The sequence below is a fragment of the Alligator sinensis genome, unplaced genomic scaffold (genome assembly GCF_000455745.1).
Source record: "Alligator sinensis unplaced genomic scaffold, ASM45574v1 scaffold721_1, whole genome shotgun sequence".
NCBI lineage: Eukaryota > Metazoa > Chordata > Crocodylia > Alligatoridae > Alligator > Alligator sinensis.
In genome coordinates, this window is record NW_005841857.1 from 847003 (window position 1) to 866785 (window position 19783).

The 19783-nt window shown below is 52.1% G+C and overlaps 1 protein-coding gene across 1 annotated transcript in view; it reads left to right on the forward strand.

The window, feature by feature from the left end:
- LOC102377700 (serine/threonine-protein phosphatase 6 regulatory ankyrin repeat subunit B-like) overlaps window positions 1-19783 on the forward strand; it is a 75968-nt gene that overhangs the window by 43789 nt on the left and 12396 nt on the right. The window contains exons 16-25 of the mRNA XM_025214710.1: window positions 670-768; window positions 1407-1607; window positions 3929-4027; window positions 7500-7706; window positions 9597-9698; window positions 10664-10762; window positions 12320-12466; window positions 14261-14368; window positions 14822-15019; window positions 17142-17348. Of these exons, the coding sequence (XP_025070495.1) occupies window positions 670-768; window positions 1407-1607; window positions 3929-4027; window positions 7500-7706; window positions 9597-9698; window positions 10664-10762; window positions 12320-12466; window positions 14261-14368; window positions 14822-15019; window positions 17142-17348 (1467 nt within the window). The remainder of the gene's footprint in view (window positions 1-669; window positions 769-1406; window positions 1608-3928; window positions 4028-7499; window positions 7707-9596; window positions 9699-10663; window positions 10763-12319; window positions 12467-14260; window positions 14369-14821; window positions 15020-17141; window positions 17349-19783) is intronic.

The window sequence follows — 19783 nt, forward strand, 5'->3', positions numbered from 1 at the left end:
CAGACTACAATGTCTCGAAAGGAGAGTTCAGGTGAGCTGCCCACAACGAGAGGAAAGCACAGAAGGAGAGACAGATAGTGGGCATCATCTCAGCTGGAGCTTCCTTTTCCCGTCCGGCGGAGCCCACCATTTGTGTCTCCTTCGGTGCTTCATTCATGAGGAGCAGCAAGAGAACGGAGAATGGAAAGGGCAGCTTGTATCACCTGCTGTGGTTGAGGGTAATCCTTAGATTCACCCCAGCTAGAGGCACAGATGTATAGAGGGATGGTGAGGGTTAAGGAGCCTCTTGGTGATGGGTCCAAACCTCTGCAGGGTAGGTGATAGCTGAAAGTCATTGCCACCTGATAGCCAGCGCAAAACAAGCCAGCGGTCCTTCTCCTAATATGTAGGAAACCAGCATTAATTGGCAACCACATCAGAAGAGAGGTCCACAATATAACACCTACTGAACGCACTGCTGTTAAAGGGGGTCTCTCCAGCAATTGTGGTGAAGGTACTGTGAGATGTGGCACTGCCCAGGCCATGTTTTCTGGGTGGATGCATGGCGTTTCTGTTAGGGTTTCTGATCTGACACCTTTCCTCAACCCCACTTTGACTGCATGCATTAAGATCAGAAAGTGCTGGCTGTGTCTCTCTGAGGTCGGCCTCCTCTCTGCCTTCCTTCTCCAGAATGGCTGGTCCCCTCTGCTGGTGGCAGCTGAGCAAGGACACACTGCGATCGCAAGGATCCTGCTGCAGACCCATGCCCGTGTTGACGTGTTCGACGAGGTAGTGCACATGCCTTGCTGATACCGCTGCAGCCCTGTCAGGGCAGGGGACTGGAGAAGGAAGATCCCGTGTCTTCTGCTCCTGACAGACAGGGCAGCGCTGACAGAAGTGCAGACTTGGTTTGAGGGTACGGGTGGCAGGGGGTGACAGCTCCAGACTCACACTCCTTGCAGATATAGCTTCAGAGTCAATCCAGCTGGACAAACCTCCCTGGCTCTCATCGGGGGATGGATGATGAGTGGGATGAGGGGTTGGGGAAGGTGCAGTGAATTCACATGCTGCAGACAACACACAAAGGACCATCTAAATTCCCAAGCAGCGGGGGCTTGAACTGATATCCAGGACCACAGGCCTCTCACACTTGATCTTTTCGCTATGGCAGTAGTAGGTGCTATATGGTCTCCATGGGTTCAGCCACTGCAGGGCAGCATTGCTCACTCATATACCCATGCACAAAGCCTGTACTATAATGCACTGCTTTGACTATAGGTGAAACTCCCCAGTGGTTTCTTCTGATGGTGTCTATTATCCTCTAGCCCCAAAGAGAAAAGCCCAGGCATACATTCCTTGGCTCTGTGGGCCTGTCTGCTTGGGTTTTTTGGGCTCAGTGTATGATGTAGCCGCTGCTTTGTTCGCAGCAAGGGAAAGCTGCCTTGCACCTAGCAGCAGAAAATGGCCACGACCAGATTGCAGACCTCCTCCTGTGGTACAAGGCCTTTGTGAATGCCAAGACCAAGCTGGGCCTGACGCCCCTTCACCTGAGTGCTCAAAACGGCTACAACCACCTGGTCAAACTCCTCGTGGAGACTCACCTGGCCAGCATCGATGCTATGACCTTGGTAAGGAGGGGAGGATTGTGGGGATTAACTGGGTGCACACCAGGGACAGGAATGCAACTTTTTGAGCTGAGAACAACTTAAGCTGAATTGTCCCTCTGTGAGCAGCCTTCAGGATCTGAAGGGATTACACCAGCGTCCAGGCATGGTGGAAAGGCTCTCAGTGGGTTCTCAATAGCTAGAAGTGGTGAATGAGGGTTTGAAGTGGCAATCTGGGGAAATTCCACAGTAAATAGTTTCCTGGGACTTGATTCACTGCCTTAAGAGGCCTCTTCCGGTCCTACATCCCCGTGTATCCAAATGCAACCGATCCAACTGTGGCAAGGGTGCCTGTGTGCTGGGCACCCCCTCGGTGATGCTCCTAGCTGGCTACCTGATCTCATTTTTGAGAAATGAGAAAATAGAATGAGAAAGAGGCCAAAAGGAAGCAGCTTTTGAGGCCAAAGCTCTGAGCGACAGAAGCAAACAAGCTGCCAGATGTCCGGGAGGGTTTATTTAAAAACGTATTCTGAGGTTGTAGAAACTCAAGTGCAAATAACACTGAGTCCAAAACAGAGCTCCTGGCTGACACCAGCTGGAGAGATATTCATCTCTTCGGAGAGGTGTTCACGATAGATGCAAGTCGGTCCCTTCAGGATCTCAGAGGGGTTCCGGTAAAAGGCAGCATCCCAGAGGTTAAGTTAGATGCCAAAAGTCCACATTCTCTCCTCCTGCCCTTTCCCGACCCCACTCTACATGAGAGCTTGGCCTTACATTTTAATGAGCGTTGTTGGCAAAGGCTGGCTCTACTCAGCTGGGACATAAATAGCTGCTGTGTCCAGGCTCAGCAAAAAGGAGGCATGGAGCTATGTCAATATTGGGTTAGGACCCCAGAAGAGTGCCTCCGTTCTTCCACCCCCCACACATGCGTCTCCCTAATGGACACGGTTTATCAGATGCCTTGGATATGTTTGGAAATGCTCTAACAAGGATCCCAGAAAAGGTTCCCCAAGGACCCAGGGAAGTTACCAAAAGCAGGCAGCCAAGCCCATGCCTGTTGGGAAGGAATGAATCGACTCTCTGGGTGGTCTCCATCCCCACTGCCACACTCCTCACTCTCCAATGGTGCCCATCCTGCTGTAGCTCTGCCCTGTTTTTCTCAGGGTTGATAAATGGCCTGGGATCTCTATCATTGTTCTTTATGCTTGGAAATGCCCAGAGTGGTGGTGACCTTTTATGGGGCACTAACCCCCCCATATCCAGCTCAGGGAGGATTGTCCTGGGGCTGTCATGGTGAAACAGTGGCATACGCCTGCCATCCAAGGACTTCTTAGTCAGCCCTGCTGCAGAAGACAAGAGAGGTTTGGGAGTCAGTGTTTCAGGCCCTCCATGAGCAGGGCTGTGGAAATCCCAGGTCTGGCTGTGGTGTGTAAGGTGTGTAAGCTGAAGGGAAGTTGCCATAACTAAGGTTGGCATTGAGGGATGTCTAAATTATGCCAAAGTCAGCCTCTGGAGCAAACCAGGGTCAAGAAGGTCTAATCTGTTCCTCGCATGGGCCTGGCAGGTCTGTTCTGTCTCTCTAGGAGGTGCTTAGTATAGGACCTCATCCACAGTCCAAGGAAGTATGTGGAGGCTCTGAGGCAAGCACCCGCATCTACTGAGGGTGGCAGGGTCACTGTTGGTTTCCTCGGTCACTTGTGCCTCAGCTAAACTAAGAGAAGAGGCTTGATGCTGACCTACTAGTGAGCACACTTGAAAAGCCCAGTGTGGACAAGGCCCTTGCCTTTAATGCAGGCCCAGCTAGTAAAGCTAAAGTCAAAGGGACTGTCTAAGCTTTCACCTAACCAGGCTGGACCATCTTTGAAATAGCAGGTCTTGCATGCACTAGACTTTTCTCATGCATGTTAAGTAAGTATGTGCTAGCATTGCACCATTAAAATCCTCTGCCTCATCTTGATTAATATTTGCTAACTTGCAGGGTATGAGGTAACCCCAGAAAAGACAGGACAGTGTGTGGCTTTTACACTTGATAGGAAATCAAGACAAACTTGAGTTTCCTCCAGATCTTTCCCCCAATGTAATACATGTGAAAGCCACGTCTCTTCTAAGATGGTATCTACTGTTGGTTGCCATGCATTAGCCAACATGTGACAAGCAAGTCCCTTTGGGCCTAGTGAAGAGGCACCCATAGTCCTGACAAGGCCAGAAGCAGACAGCAGAAGTCCCTGCCCATACTGCTATGCACATGGGTCCTTTCCTGAGGCCCCATGGCCCACCTGGGAGAAATGCATGCAGCGGCAGCACATGCTGGGGGGGCAAACTACCTTTTTTGTCTTCCTGTGCAGAGCAAGCGGACCCCGCTGCACCTGGCGGCGCTGAACGGGCAGCTGGATGTGTGTGCCAGCCTGCTGAGCCTGGGTGCCGATGTGAATGCTGCAGACATCGTAAGTGCCCCATCTGCAGGGACCCCTGCACGGAGGAGGCCTGTCCCCTAACAACTGCTCGATGCCGCAGCCCTTCGGGGCAGCTTCACAAGCTCAAGTGAAACAAGTGCATGTTCTTGAGCAAAACATCCTGCAGTTCAGAAGGTCCCGCTCAAGCTGCCAAAGGAAAAATAGTTTCATTTTTCCTTGTATCCTTCAGGCTTTTTATGCCTGGAAACAACCCAGGGCTTCAATATTACCCACAAGGCTTCTCTTCCCCATCCCGTATTTCAGCTCTAGTTTTCCTGATGCCAGCGAGGGGAGGGGGGACCCTAGGCAAAGTTGCAGGCCTATTTTGGTTGCCGGTTGGATACTGCTTCACCACTTTTGTCCTTCTAATGGGTGGTTACTGCCATTCAGCTCCAAATCCCATAGGCCTTTGATTATGGGAACCTGTAGACTCCTCTTTCTGAGCCCTCTCTAAATAAACAACACTCACCCCTCCTACAACCCCCCTCCATGGATCTACAAGCACTGACTAGCTTACCCTCTTCAGGCTGTGGTACTAACCACATCTGGAGGTGCTGTGAGGAAACGTACAGCTAAGGGCTTGAGGATTAGGGTTAGAAATTGTAAGTCCTGAGTCCCGGGCCTTGGACCCATGGCGTGTTTACACGGCATAACTGGTCTTCATAGCAGTATATGAAGGAGGGGATGCACAGGGCACAGCTCCCACCAGTGTCACTAACTCAAATCTGCTGTCAAATAACCCCAGGCAAAACTCAGAGGCAAAACCGCCCTGCATGTGGCACTGTTGTAGGTGCTTTGTGTCCGCAGCTTACCCAGCGGTAGCTGTTTGCCTGAGCCCTAGGTGCCCTAGGAGAGCTGGTGGCCTGTCTCAACACAACTGCCTCATCCCTTGGAAAGGTGCTGTATAATGCCATCCAATTTAATCTCAGTGTGTGTGGGCTGAAATCAGCCCAGTTCCCTTCCCTGGATCTCCTCTATTGCTGACTTGAACTGGATCCATCCCTGGCACTGAGTTGCTCTCGGTTGTTAGCAGTATACCATGATGACCCACTGTCCCACAGGAGCTGGGAAATAATGTGACGGCCTCTTCCTAGAGGAGGCAGGTCCGGGGAGGGCCTGTTGTGAGATCAGATGGAGGCAGCATCAGCTAAAAAAGGCCTCTGCTGTTCCCCAAAGACGTGTTTATTATGGCAGGAAAGAAGCCTTGTCTAATGGTTAAAGCACAGGACTAGGCAGGGTGCGGGGAGGTCTAGGTGTTATCCCCGGTGCTTCACCACCAATTTTCTATTTGGTCGTAGGCAATTCACTTCGCTTCCCTGTGCCTCAGTTTCCCTTCCAGCAAACTGGCATCAGCGATGCCTCGGAGGACTGTGGCAAGGCTGAATTCAGTCGTACGGGCTTCCCGGAGGGAAGATGAGATTGAGATGCGGAGGGTTGTTATTGTGTTGATGGGAGGATTTACATCTCCCAGCCTGCACTCCAGATATCACTCATCATGTCTTGCAGCTCTGCTTTATGTCCGACGTTGCTTTTCCCCCCCTACGTATAGATATTTTATTGCAAACATTCTGGGCTGGCTTTTACGACCGGATATTTCACGCTCTGGCCTGTTTCCACAGCCGATTTTCCTGTCACTCTCCCCATCAGTTTCTCAGCTAAAAATAACAGTAAGACTCATGCTTTAGAAAACAGCCTACCTTTGTGTCCTTGGAAAGCAGGGCTGATCGGAGCAGAAAATACAGCTTTAAAAAGGCGCAGCACCAGCAGTAAGTCACAGTTAGCGAGGTGTTGAATTGTTACTTGTTTTTAAGCAAAAGGGCTGTCCCGCAATGAGATCCTCTTGGCATAGAGCTGGAGGACGAGGATGAGTTACGCTTCCCTGATGTTCGAACAGGCTAGAGACTGCTCTGTTTTACACCGTGGCATAAAATCCTAAGGGATTGCCCATAGGCTGAGGATTGGGGAATAAATGTGCATTCGTGATGTTTCCTCCTCCAGAAATCAGCTCTGCGCTGAGAGGGGGAAAAGTCAACTCCCACCAGCTTTAAACCGAGTTGAAAGCACATTTTCCCACTGGGGAAATTCTCAGCTGTGGGCAGAAAGTGGAGAATCTGACTGAACAGGACTGGGTGGAGAGTCCTGCATGCCGAAGTCCTGTGTAGAGACACAAACGTGGTACAGTAGGGTGCAAGTTTCCATCACCACATCCACATCCAGCTTTGACTATAATCCCAAGGGACAGTACTGAGGAGAGGACAGGTAGTTCTCCAGGACTCATTCAGTCCTCGGTGCTTCTGATGGGACGGTCAGCAAATAAATCAGTCGGCACTAATTTATATTTGGAAGTGCAGCAGCCGGTCCTTCACTATGCCGGAGTCACCGACGAGCTGTGTGTGTGCACGTGCCTCCCATAAATACAGCAGACTGGGAAGCTGGCTTGAAAGCCCGTGTAAAGGGTCCAGACTTCTAATGAGGCTCACAATGCTATGTTGGGTTGCGGTTGTATTACATCCATTGCCCCTTTGGCCCAAGGTGTTAGCCAGCATTTGGATGAGAAATTGATGGGGCTGGTAGATAAATTCTTGGTACAATCTAGTTTACTTTGAAAAAAATGTCCCCAAAGTGCTATTTCTCTGAACATGGGAGGCAGTTTCTCTGCTCAGAAATCCTGAGGTCTGCTACTCCAGCAAGCTCTCCTTTCCAAGAAGCTCTGTCTCTCAGCACCCCACATTCGCAGCTGCTGCCCCTGGCTTTGCTGTCATCTACCCCCTGCATTCCCCGCTAGAGAAGCCCCCTGCCATGAGCCCAGTTCCTCCGCCGGTCATCTCAAGAGCCCAGAGATGAGATCCTGGCTCTCTCATCCTGAGGACCATCTTCTCAAGAGCAGAGGTTCAATGCTGCTGGCAAACAGGTATCTCTGTGACCAGTGAACAGTGACCGAAGCCAGAAAACAGGGTTTTGGGGGGGTTTTGGTTGGGTTTTTTTTTGCTTTTGCTGATGCCTAAACATAGACATTAGGGGCTGGAAGGGAGAACATCATAGACATGGCAAGGGACTGCCACACTTTCCCTTTCCCTTGCACCCATGCTTTTTTGCCAGTCGAAAAATTAGCAACCCGCCCTGCTTTGCTGACTGAAAAAGCAGAACCTTGGCCCCGGGTGCCGGAGGTTAAAAGTCTTTCCATTCACTCCTTGTAGACGTGCAGTTGATTTTCTTTCAAGCAACTTGGCCAAAATTATCATGGGTCTACCCAAAACATGACCCCTGTCTGAGCTTTCAGTCTTCCAAGGAGCTGTTTTCGGCAAGTTGAAATTTGAAACTGTGAACCTGGGGGAAAACCTCCTTTGCAGTGAGACTATCTTGGCATGTGCGAGAGAAACCAATGCAACCGAGCCCCCAAGCTATTGACCACTTGGTTGCAGTGTCCTTGTGTCCTGAGCCTGATTTGTCTTTTTTCCCACAGCAAGGGCAAACGCCGCTGCACCTGGCTGCTGAGAACGACCATTCGGAAGTGGTGAAGTTCTTTCTGAAGCACAAGCCCGAACTGGTGACGTCAGCCAACGTGGAAGGATCTACCTGCGCCCACATCGCCGCTTCCAAGGGCAGCATTGCTGTGGTCAAGGAGCTGCTGAAGTTTAATAAGGCAGGGGTAACCACTGCGCGCAACAAGGTCAGTCGCTGGGTCCTCTGGGTTCATGAACACGAGCCACCAATGCGATGTATGAACATGAGTCACCAATGCGATGTCGCAGCTGGTCAAGCAAACCAAACTCTGGCTTGCATCCATAGGTGCTTCTCGAGTAAATCCCAGGATGTCATCCTCCCGCTGTACTTGGCCTTGGTGAGGCCACAGCAGGAGTACTGCATCCAATTCTGGGCTCCCTAATTCAAGAAGGCTGCAGAGAAGTTTTAACAAGTCCAGAGAAGAGCCACACGCATGATCAGAGGTCAGGAGAGCAGGCCTTATGAAGAAAGGCTGAGAGCCATGGGACTCTTCAGCCTGGAAAAGCACAAGCTCAGGGGTGACCTGGTGGCAGCCTATAAGTACACAAAGGGTGTGCATCAGTATCTGAGGGAACGTCTGTTCAGCACAGCATCCCAAGGGATGACAAGGACCAACGGTCACAAACTCCTCCAAGACTGTTTTAGGCTGGACATAAGGAAAAACTTCTTTACTGTCTGAGCCCCAAGACCTGGAATAGGCTCCTTCCAGAGGTGGTGCAGGCACCTACTCTAGACTCCTTTAAGAAGTGTTTGGACACTTATCTTGCTGGGATCCTTTGATCCGAGCTGACTTCCTGCTCTTGGGGCAGGGGGCTGGACTCGACGATCTCCCGAGGTCCCTTCCAGCCCTAGTGTCTATGTCTATGAAATCTCTACAGCAGGATTGTGCTGAACAGAGCAGATCCAAGAGTCTGTCTGCAAAGCTGGAGGAGGTCCAGAAGGATTAGGAAGTAGAGAGGTAGTCTTGGAGTGGCAGAGAAAATAGGCTTCCACCCTGGATGCTCTCTGGGGTTATCTTGAACCAGATGCTGGACCTATAAAAAGGGAGAGGGGTCTTACCCCACCTACCCCATTCTGCTGAAACCTGCGGTTCTGTCCTGGCTCGGTACAACTGGGTAATTCTCGGGGCCTGATTCATGCTTATTGCATGGCCACAGGGCTTTAGCTGCAAAAGTACCCCCTGGTCATGCTGAGTGAAAATGGGAGCTTTACAATGACATTACCTTAGAGCTGCTCTTCTGCCTAAGAAACACGTGGCGCTTGTAGAAGCCAGCATCTGCCAAAGCAAATGAAGGCTTTGCATACGCCCTGCAGGCTCAGCTGTTTCTCATGATGACACGAAAGCGGAAATACCTTCAGTCAAAGCCTCACAGACACACACAGAGAAGGGGAATCTCTCCAGTAACTGCTCACAACATGATACCTCGCAGCTTGTGCTTTGCCAACGCAGGCTTGAGCCATAGATGTGAGACCTGAATCTCACCTTCCCATGTCTTCCTGAATATTTCAATCTGGGTTTGGGTTTTGGGAATGTGCTCGTGCATCTGAGGAAGCCTGTTTCGCACATGTCCCTCAGTGGTATGCTCTTTGCCAGCGCCCTGACAGCCTTGAGCTTTTTTTCAGTGCGGCGTCCCACTACTTGTATCTACACTGCGCTCCAAGGGTGGCCTGAAGGGCTTTGGCTGCAGGGGTGTTTGCTCCATGTGCATCCCTTGAAGGGACACTACTGGCTGATTTCTGTGCCTCTTGTTTGCCAGGACAAAAAGAGGGTTGGGATTGCCTCCCAGCCTCCCCATTTAAATGCAATACAGGCTGTTTGCACCTCGGTGCTTTGCCTGCAGCTTCCAGGAAAATTGTAGGTAACTGCTGAAAGCTGAAGGGGTGCTGAGCAGACACGGGGTGGAGGCGTTTGAGGGGAATCCGCTGTGATGCTAATGCTCTGTTGTGTTAGTCCGATGCAGGATGCTTCCCCTGGCACTTCTTTCCTATCACGCACTTCCTATCTCTCCTATGCTCTGAGGCAGAGGTGCCCACCTGCTCGGTCTTTGTGTTGCAGACAAACAACTCTACTCCCCTGCACCTGGCAGCCGCCGGCGGGCACTGTGAGGTGGTGAAGGTCCTGCTACAGACGGGTGCTTCTGCAGCGGATGAGGATGGTGTACGTAGCTGCCTACAAGTCACGCAGACTCAGCCGTGAAACCCCAGCCCAAGATGCAGGGGGTGGGGAAGCAATGTCCCTCCCAGGCTGCAGTGCATCTTGGAAGGGCATCTCCCTTTGGCAAGGAAGCTGGCCTCCCTAGTATTCACACTCGTGCTCTTTTTTCTAGTATTGATTTGTACCCATGTAAATGGGGGGGCAAGGGTCTGAGTCCTTCACCCCTTCCCAGGAGGGACTGACTATCATTGCTATAAAGCAGTCCTCGGTCTTGGTGCTTCCAGCCTCACCCCTCTCCAATGCATCACTCAGGATGGTGACCCTGAAACTTCAGCACCATGAAAGGGCTGTGACACGGCAGCTTGTTCTGTCGAGGGCTGCAGGTGTTACAACCCCGTCATCAGCCATGAAAGATGACTTACCTGTAAAGAACTTGCCTGCTTCTCCTCCATGGTGCTTCCAAAATCTCCAGGCTGATGCAGGTCTCCATTTCTGGCCCATTCTTGCCCATGTCTGCATGTGCAACAGGGGAAAATGTACCAGGGCGGGGAGAAGAGCAATTTATGCTGATGTTGGCACAAAAATGAACCTGGCAGGCTGGCCAGGATTGCATTTAGACTGGGCATGAGGTGATGGTTCTGGACGAAGCAACTGGACAGGTTTTAAGAGGGAGTTGGATCTGTTTATGACCAGTGTTAAATGACCTGGTTGCCTTTAACAGCAGAGCATGGGATGTGATGATCATCTAGAAAGTCCCTTCTAGTCCTGTGTTCTTCACTGCCCCATGACACCCTTAAATTGTACCATCACAGCAGGGCTGGGAGTGTCCAACGGTGCACGCTGACTGTCCAGTGATGGGACAGGCTCTGGGAGGGCTATTTGAGGGAATTTGCTCACTTGGTGCTGCGACGGCACTTCAATAAGCAGCGGATCAAGTCTTACGATGCACCCTCTCTGCTTCTCATTAGGAAGGACTGACAGCAATCCATCTGGCAGCCAAGAACGGGCACATCAATGTCCTGGAAGCCTTAAGGGGCAGCATTTCTTTCAGGATCACCAGTACCAAGGTGAGCAGACACCTCTGATTCACGCAGCCAGCACCTTTCTGCACACTGGCACCCGTGCAGGAGTTCGGGACGTGAAGGCAGGTTTGATGCATGACTGTTGCGAACCAAGCTTTTTGGGGGATGCAGCTCAGGTTGTGATAAACATCATGAAGTGGTTGCATGTACAGCCATAGCCAAAGCCAAGCAGAGATGCACTGCAGTGTATGAGGGATACAGCTGCTTGCTCTACTGTAAAGCTTAGCCTAGGTTCCCCTTTGTGCTAAGTATTGTATGCACACCTACTGAGAAACAGCACCTGCCACAAGAGGCTAAGAGGCTAAAAAAACAAGGCAGAGCAAAGGTGAGGGCAAGGAGCCACAGGATCACAGAAAAGGGGGGCTGGAAGGGACCTCAGGAGGTCACATCTAGTCCAATCCACTGCTCGAAGCAGGACCAGCCCCAACTACATCATCCCAGCCAAGGCTTTGTCAAGCCACATCTTAAAAACTTCCAAGGATGGAGATGCCACAACCTCTCTAGGTAACCTGTTCCAGTGCTTTTCTACCCTCCTCATGAGAAAGATTTGCCTAATATATAACCTAAACCTCCCTTGCTGCAGCTTGAGCCCACTGCTCCTTGTTCTGTCATCTGCCCCCTCCGAAATCAGTCCAGTTCCGTCCTCTTTGCAGCCCCTCTGCAGGGAGGTGAAGGCTGCTATTCAATCCCCCTTGGTCTTCTCTTCTCCAGACTAAATCAGCCCAGGTCCCTCAGCCTCTCCTCCCAAGTCATGTCCCCCAACCCCCAACCATTTTCATTGCCCTCTGCTGCACTCTCTGCATTGTGTCCACATCCTTTCTGTAGTGAGGGGCCCAAAACTGGACCCAGGTCTCCAGATGTGGCCTCACCAGGGTTAAATACAGTGGGAGAATCACTTCCCTCGATCTCCTGCCAGCACTCCTACAAATGCAGCCCAGGATGCTATTAGTATAGTCATCATACAGCTGGGGACCTGGGGCATGGAGGGGTCACAACTTTGAAAAACGCAGAGCAACTTGGGTGGAGGGGGTTTAGTTCTGGGACTCCCAATTTGAGATGTCGTAAAGGAGCCCAAATGTCTGAAGTTTAGTCCTTCCTCAACAACAGGCAGGTGTGAGGGTTTGAGCACCTACAAAACAGAGCCCCTACAATCTTTAGTCACCTCTGGGTTGTCGCACAAGGGATGAGACCCTCCATCTTCTGAGCCCCACTCTGACATGCCCTAACATAAACCTGTCTGGCTTTTGCTCTGCAGCCATTGCTATTCTCTTCCCGGGGCTTCACAGAACAAACGGCAGGTACCAAATGCAGCTGATGCTTCCCGTCACGTAATGTAACCGCAAAGCTCCTTCGTTCTCAGCTTTTCTCATTTTTCCCCCTCTTGATTGTCATCTCCATCACTCTCCTCTCTTCCGTGACCGCCCCCTTTCCTTGCCGCGTTTCAGCAACGCACCGTGCTCTGAGCAGGCACCACTGGAGAGCTCTGGCTCATTGAGAAGAGGGAGTCTCTTGAACGATAGATGTTTTTCTTCCCTTTCCCAGACAGGATTTACTGCCCTTCATGTGGCAGCGCATTATGGCCAGCTGGGCTTTGTCCAAGAGATGCTCACGGGGGTTTCGGCCACAACGTGCAGCAAGCTGCCGCAGTCCAAGCCTGAAGGAGAGCCGGTCAAGGAGCACACCAGCGAGGTAATGTGCAGCCAGCCCTGGGGAGGGTGAAGGCCCGGGAAGGCCAGCATATGGGCTCCCCAAGCCCATACCATTACCATATGTCTACCATATATATGATGCTGCTCCACTTGATTTTACTGTATACTGGCCCTGACCACATGGGTAACAGAAAGAAGGATGAACTCCCTTCCCCTGTCCCACCCGAGTGAGGGACACAGCCTCTCAGTTATAATTTCCTAGACCGTAATTGCTGAAGGTTGCAAGTAAGAGAGGAACAGTGGTGAAGGGTGAAACAAAAACTCTGGTGATATCCAGTTCACCCTCCCTTTTAGCATCCACTTTCTGCCACTGTGACACAGGATGCAGGTCAAGAAGGACCACTGGTCTGACCCAGTGAATGGCAGTTCTTATATTCTTATGTAGTTATGACCTCTGAGGCAGCCTCAGACCTGTAACAGGAGTTTCCTCATCAGCTTTGACTTTTCTCCCTTCTGTGTGATGAGTTTAGGCAGGGAATCTGCTTAGCTCCTGGACCCCTTGAAAACCCCCCAGGGCACAGGGCTATGGATGCAGGTCTGCCCCGGGCTGGAGTGGAGGGTGCAATGACCCACACCCCGTGCAGCGTCCCTGCGCTGTGTTGCCTAATCTGTAATGTTGTCCCATGGGTTCCTCTGTCTCACGGGCCTGTGGAGCTGGGGGCAGGACCTCGCCCCTGCATTTCCTAAGCAGAGTCGTTCTCTTCCTCTCCTGGCTCTGTGGCCCTTGGTTCAGTTTTGCAGCAGGTCATGCATCTGATTCCATGGGGAACATCCGCTCTTCCAGCCATCAGGAAGAGGAAGCACAGAAAACACACAGATGCATCCTGGCTTCAGGACTGACCTGATGGTCCAGGGATAGAAGGAGCTGGAGATAGCAGCACTTGGTTCCCATTGATTTTCGTAGGGACCGTGCCCTAGACAAGGGTGTAGTGCCTTGTGCTGCAGCCACCTCTGCTCCATTGAGCCCTTTGACCCAGACGATGGGAGATAAATGACTCTCAGCAGGGATTAGAGCCAGACTGACCCCTCTAGGGTTTTACAGGTGACTTGGCCATTGATACAGTCTCCCACAGCTCTATTCACTCCCCAGAAGCAGCTGCAACCGCCAAACATACGTACTCAGCACATGTGTCACTCAGACAGCACGGGCTGTCCGCAGCGATGGGGACAGGCAAGACCTGATATTGCATGTTGCAATGTTGCATATTGCAACATGCAATATCAATATGCAATAATATGCAATAATATGCAATATGCATGTTGCATATTGCAATATGCATGTTGCATAGCAATATGCAACCTGATATTGCATATTGCATATTGCATTAATGATGCATTCCTGTCTCCTCCTCACCAGCCAACGTGCACCTAGCCTAGCAGTCCATAACACATGCTGGCAGCATGTTTGGGTGATGGAGAGAGCTGTTAACAAGGAGCATTGGGGTCATTTGGGGTCTCCAGCACAAAAGCCCCAAAGAAGTCCCATTCAGGGTCAGAGTGAACTAGCATGGTGGTGCATGTGGAAGAGGCCATGCTCAGGCTGCCGGGCTGTTTGCTATTCAGGAGAGAGAGGATATAGATCTAACGGTAGGCTGGATGCTGGCACAAGGCGCAGAATGGATACAGCTGAGTCCTACCAACTGGGGGGAGGGTCTTGGGATCCTGTTACCTTCGTGGTTTGCAGAAGAGTCTGGAGGGACTGTGCTGGCCAGAGGATCTGCACATCTGCCCAGAGGTGGGGAGAATCTGCCATGGCCCATGTGGTTTATCTCAGTCAGGGTTCACTCCGCTGCATCTAGCTGCCCATTCGGGACACGAGAGCCTGGTCCGTCTGCTCCTCAACCTCCCGGGAGTGCAGGTGGACAGCCAGACCAGCCTGCAGGTAAGGGGCCAGCTTTCAGGCTCAGCTCGGCCATCTCAACTCCCAGAGACTGGCCTACGCCAAGGGAGCTCAGCGGGGCAGAAGGCTGCGGTCCCTCATGGAGGAAGGGGGCTTTGCTTCCTGCTGGGTCCATGGATGAGAGGACAATCCCTCCAGGAGGGCTCTGCCCCACTGATAAAGGCAGGCAGGGCAGGACCAGTGGGGACGGTCAGGAGGGAGGCATTTTGGAAGCATCAGACCTAGAGGGTTATTAGAGAGGAGGGAGAGGATCTAAGATGCAGGCAGGAGGGGGACCCTGGGAGGGAATGAGGGCATGGTGTCATGGGCAACATGTGCCAGTAGACCCCAGCCCCATTCCTTGGGGTCACCTAATTCAGGCCCAGGGGGTAAGAGCATCCCATCACCACCCTTGAAGCTGATGGCAAGGCTGTTCAATGCCCATTTGCCTTCCAGGGCTCCTCCCCTCTCCATCTGGCTGCTCAGCGTGGCCATACCGCCGTCGTCGGGCTTCTCCTGAGCAAATCCACCTCCCAGCTGCATCTCCAAGACCAGCAGGGGAGGACCTGCCTCCACCTGGCTGCAGCCAGTGGTCACGTGGAGATGGTGAGGGCGCTGCTGGGGCAGGGAGCGGAGATCAATGTCACGGACAAGGTAGGCAGCAGCTTGTGCAGGGTTCATAGATTCATACATTCATAGAAGTAGGGTCGGAAGAGACCTTGTAGATCTTCTAGTTCAACCCCCTGCCTGGGCAAGAGAGAAAACTGGACTCAGATGACCCCAGCCAGGTAAACGTCGAGCTTCCTCTTAAAGACCCCCAGGGTAGGAGCCAGCACCACTTCCCTTGGAAGTTGGTTCCAGGTCCTAGCCGCCCTGACAGTGAAGTAGTGTCTTTTAATGTCTAGTCTAAACCTACCCTCTAGCAACTTATGGCCGTTATTCTTTGTTACTCCGGGAGGCACTCAGGGGAACAAAGTCTCTCCCAAACCCCACTGGTCCCCCCTGGTAAGTTTATAGATGGCCACCAGGTCCCCCCTCAGCCTTCTCTTGCAAAGGCAGAACAGGTTCAGGTGCCGTGGCCTCTCCTCGTAGGGCCTGCCCTGCTGTCCCCGGATCATGCGGGTTGCCCTCATCTGGTCCCTCTCAATGCTGTCCACATCCCTCTTGAAGTGGGGTGCCCAGAACTGGACACAGTACTCCAGCTGTGGCCTGACCAGTGTCGCGTAGAGGGGGAGGATCACCTCCTTGGACCTGCTCAAGATGCATCTGTGGATGCACGACAAGGTACAGTTAGCCCTACTGACCGTGACCTCGCATTGGCAGCCCATGTTCATCCTGGAATCAATAATGACTCCAAGATCTTTTTCTGCCACCGTGCTTTTGAGAAGGGAGTTCCCCAGCCTGTAGGTCTGCTGCTGGTTCCCACTGCCCAAGTGCAGCACCTTGCACTTGTCAGTATTGAATTCCATCCTATCTTCATTTGCCCACCCCTGTAACCTGTCCAGGTCTGGCTGTAATCTGTCCCTCCCTTCTAGTGTGCCCACCTCACCCCAAATCTTGGTGTCGTCTGCGAATTTAAACAGGCTGCTCTTCACCCCCTCATCCAAGTCGCTAATAAAGATGTTGAACAGTGCAGGCCCAAGGACCGAGCCCTGGGGGACCCCACTGCCTACTTCCCTCCAGGTCGAAAATGACCCGGCCACCACCACTCTCAGAGTACAACCCTTCAGCCAATTTGCGACCCATCTGACTGTGTAGGCATCAATGCCACAGTCGCCTAGCTTTTTAATAAGGATGGGGTGGGAGACAGTGTCAAAGGCCTTCCCGAAGTCCAGAAAGACTACATCCACCACGACACCTGCGTCCAATGATTTTGTGACCTGATTGTAGAAGGCAATCAAGTTGGTCTGACAGGACCTGCCCCTAATGAACCCATGCTGGTTGCCCTTGAACATCATCCCTGCTGCTGGCCCATCACGGATGTGCTCCTGGATAATCTTCTCAAAAAGTTGCCCCAGGATTGAAGTAAGACTAACAGGCCTATAGTTGCCCGGGTCCTCCCGCCTCCCTTTTTTAAAGATGGGGACCACATTGGCCCTCTTCCAGTTGTCCAGCACCTGGCCAGAGCACCACAAGTGCTCATAAAGCCGTGCCAGGGGCCCCGTGATAACTCCTGCCAATTCCCTCAGCACCCTGGGGTGGAGAGCATCTGGACCTGCTGATTTGAACACGTCCAGCCCCTCCAGAAGTTCCCTAACTCGGTCCTCCCTGACCCTAGGCTTGGCAGAGTTTCTCCCAAGTCCATCCTGAATCTTGGTCGGGGCGTCCCAGTCCCTGCACAAGAAAATGGAGACAAAGAAATTGTTAAAGAGGTCTGCTTTCTCCTCTGGTGCAACCACCAGATTGCCTAGTGTATCCTGCAGGGGCCCCACATTACCCGGGGCCTTCTTCATTCTCCCTATGCCTTCTTGCTTGAGTGCTTGAATCTGCTGGGAAAGAAAGGGCCCCTTCCACTCAACGTGTCATGCCAAGCCTTGATTTATGGGTCAGTGCCATGAGTTGCCCACGACACCATTGGGAGCATTGCACGGTATCCCTAGAGCCTGCATCCCTTGTTTCCCAAGAGCAACCAGGCTTTGTTGCTATCGACTGACAAACGTTGGCTGGAAGCAGATGACAGGAGTCCCCGTTCTCCATCCCCTCCCCGTTCTCTGGACTCCTGACACGTTCTGTTACTGAAAGCACCATTTTCATGAGACATCCTTTATTTCTGCAGCAAGGCTGGGGCCCCCTGCATTTTGCTGCCAAGTCTGGTTATCTGGCTAGCGTCCAGCTTCTGGTGGAGAGCGGTGCCGCACCCACCCTCGAGTCCAAAGAGGGAAAGACAGCCGTCCAGTATGCAGCAGCTGAACACCACCAGGATGTCATGAGCTTCCCGCTGAGAAAGAGCAACAACACCTTGAAGCTTCTGGAGGATAGAAAGGTAAGAGCGATGCTGAGCTCCAGGCTGGTCTCTGCACCAGGGTTCACACCTGACCTGTATTTGCTAAACATGAACTGTGCTCTGCTATGCTGTGCTCTTCCCATGCAGTGCCATGCCACGGATCCGAATAATTTAGGTATTTATGAACCGTTGTTTGTCCTGTCGATGGGATGTTTGCTTAGGGAAGCAGTGGAATCGCCTTCCTTGCTGGTCTCAAGAAGAGACCGTTCTCTGGACTGGACAGTCTAGGATGGGCTGGGAATAGCAAATCCTGCCTCTGCGCAGAGGATTAGACTAGGAGACCCTCAAGATCCTTTCTAGTTGTAGGGTCTGGGGTAGTAGTCACGGGGGGGGTCCAGTAGCTTAGAGTCATGTGGTGCTAGGACAGCTTATGAGGCTGAGCTGTCTCTATGCACTTCTCTTCCTCCTTGAAGACGTTGAACATTAAGGCCAACACAGCCCACATTTACAGGGTAACACCTTCTCCGTCCCAGCATATGAATATTCATATCCTTCTATAGTCATCACATTTACTCCCAAATTGCTATTTGCAAAGTGCAGAGTTGAGACGTGGCTCCGGGGCACGGCAGCAGCAACACAACAAAGGGAGTCTCTGAGTTTTCATTGCATCTCAGAACAAAGGAATCCTTTTAGGAAATGTCTTAATCTCACTGCCTCAGTTTCCCCAAATGTAAAGTGACAATAATGTTGCCAAGCTAAATAGGCATGGCTCCAGGGATGTGTTGTTGTGAGTGTGTCACTGTGAAATGCTCCCCATGCATAGTTCTGGGCCCCAGGTTTTAGAGAAGCTGGACAAGGTTGGAAAATAATAAAGGGGTTGGAAAACAAACTCTACAGGGAAAGGCTGAGAGCTAGGTATGTTTAGCCTGAAGAAAAAGTAGTTAAGGCAGGGGGCATGATAGCAGTCTTCCAATATCTCAAGGGCTGCCGTAAAGGAGAGGGAGAATGATTGTTCTCCTTTGTTGCAGAGGGCAGGGCCCAAAGCATTGGTTTTTAAATGCACCAAAGTGGGGGCATCTCTATCTTCCATTAAGGTGACATGATAAAACCGGTGCCGTTTGAGCCAGGTTATCACAATGCCTTAATGGCATGTGTCGATGCTCAAACTACTGCAGTCCAGGGTGCATGTGTAGATGCTGTGCCCAGGACCACAGCAGTTTGAGCCAAGGTGGAGCAGCCACAGGCTAGATGGGGACATGGTGGGGAGGTCAGCCCTGGGCTTTGGGAGGTGGTGTTGGGCAGCAGAGGGGCTGGCTGGGGCACAAGAGTGCCCTAGCGTGCAGAGCCCCGTGGCTAGGCAGCAGGCAGGGGTCTGGCCCCATGCTGCCTGGGCAGACAGGGCACAGTGTACGCCTGAATCAGGGTTTACACGTGCATTTAGGTGCAGTTATTTTTGCTGCAGTAAGATAGTGCTGTCCCTGACAGTACGGTGGCAAAAATCAGTTTGCTGTGATCTAATAGCATCATGCATGTAGACTGTGATGCTTTACACCTCAGCAAATTAGTCTACTGCACAGTTAAGCACACGTGTAGATGCACCCAGCAGGTTTAGATTAAAGCTCAGGAAAAATCACCCGTGCTGTTAGAGCAGTGAGGCAGTGAAATCGCCTGCCTGGAAAACGGGTGGAATCTCCTGCATTGGAGGTTTTCCAAAAGAAGCTGGATAAGCATCAGACAAGGATGATTTAGGAGGAACGTTCCTGCATTTATGCGGGGGGTTGGACCAGATGGCCCTGGAGGTCCCTTCCCACCCTAGGATTTCAGAATACCTCTGTGTGTGCCCCTCGCAGCAGGGATTGAACGTTGTGACCTGTGCATCTTAAAGGATGAGCCACTATAGCCTTAAATAAAAGCCTGTGTCAGGGTGGAGCACATACAGCAACCCCCATGTGATCTAGCCCATCCTAGCAAGGGGAAGAGTGCGATATGAAGTAGGCATGGCTCACACTGATGTCTGTGCCACAGAAGTGCCCGGTGGCTCTGTTGAGCTAGGTTGTGCATAGGAGGTGTTCCCACTTCACAGAGCTTACACTCTGGGTGAACAGGATGCACAACAAGGGAGCAGCAGCAGTGGAGAACTGAGCTGCAGAAAGTTTCCATGTTCTGCTGAAGGTCGTGCCAGGCCTTTGCGGCAGAGGCGGGGATCGATCCTGTGCGGGCCGGCTCCCGATCTCGGGGGCGAGCCGGGCCCGTCTTTGTGCACACAGGCTGTGGCCAGCAGCCTGGGCACGCGGGGCCGGAGAGAACCGCGGCGCGGTATGGTACGCTCGAGCTAGAATCAGTCACGGAGGCGTAATGGTTGATTGAAAAGATTATTTACTTACACCCAAGGTGGTCGCGGTGTAGGCTGGTCAGCTTTCCAGGCACAGCTCCGCTTGAGTTCTTGGTGGAGGACTCTAATAGACTCGGTTCCT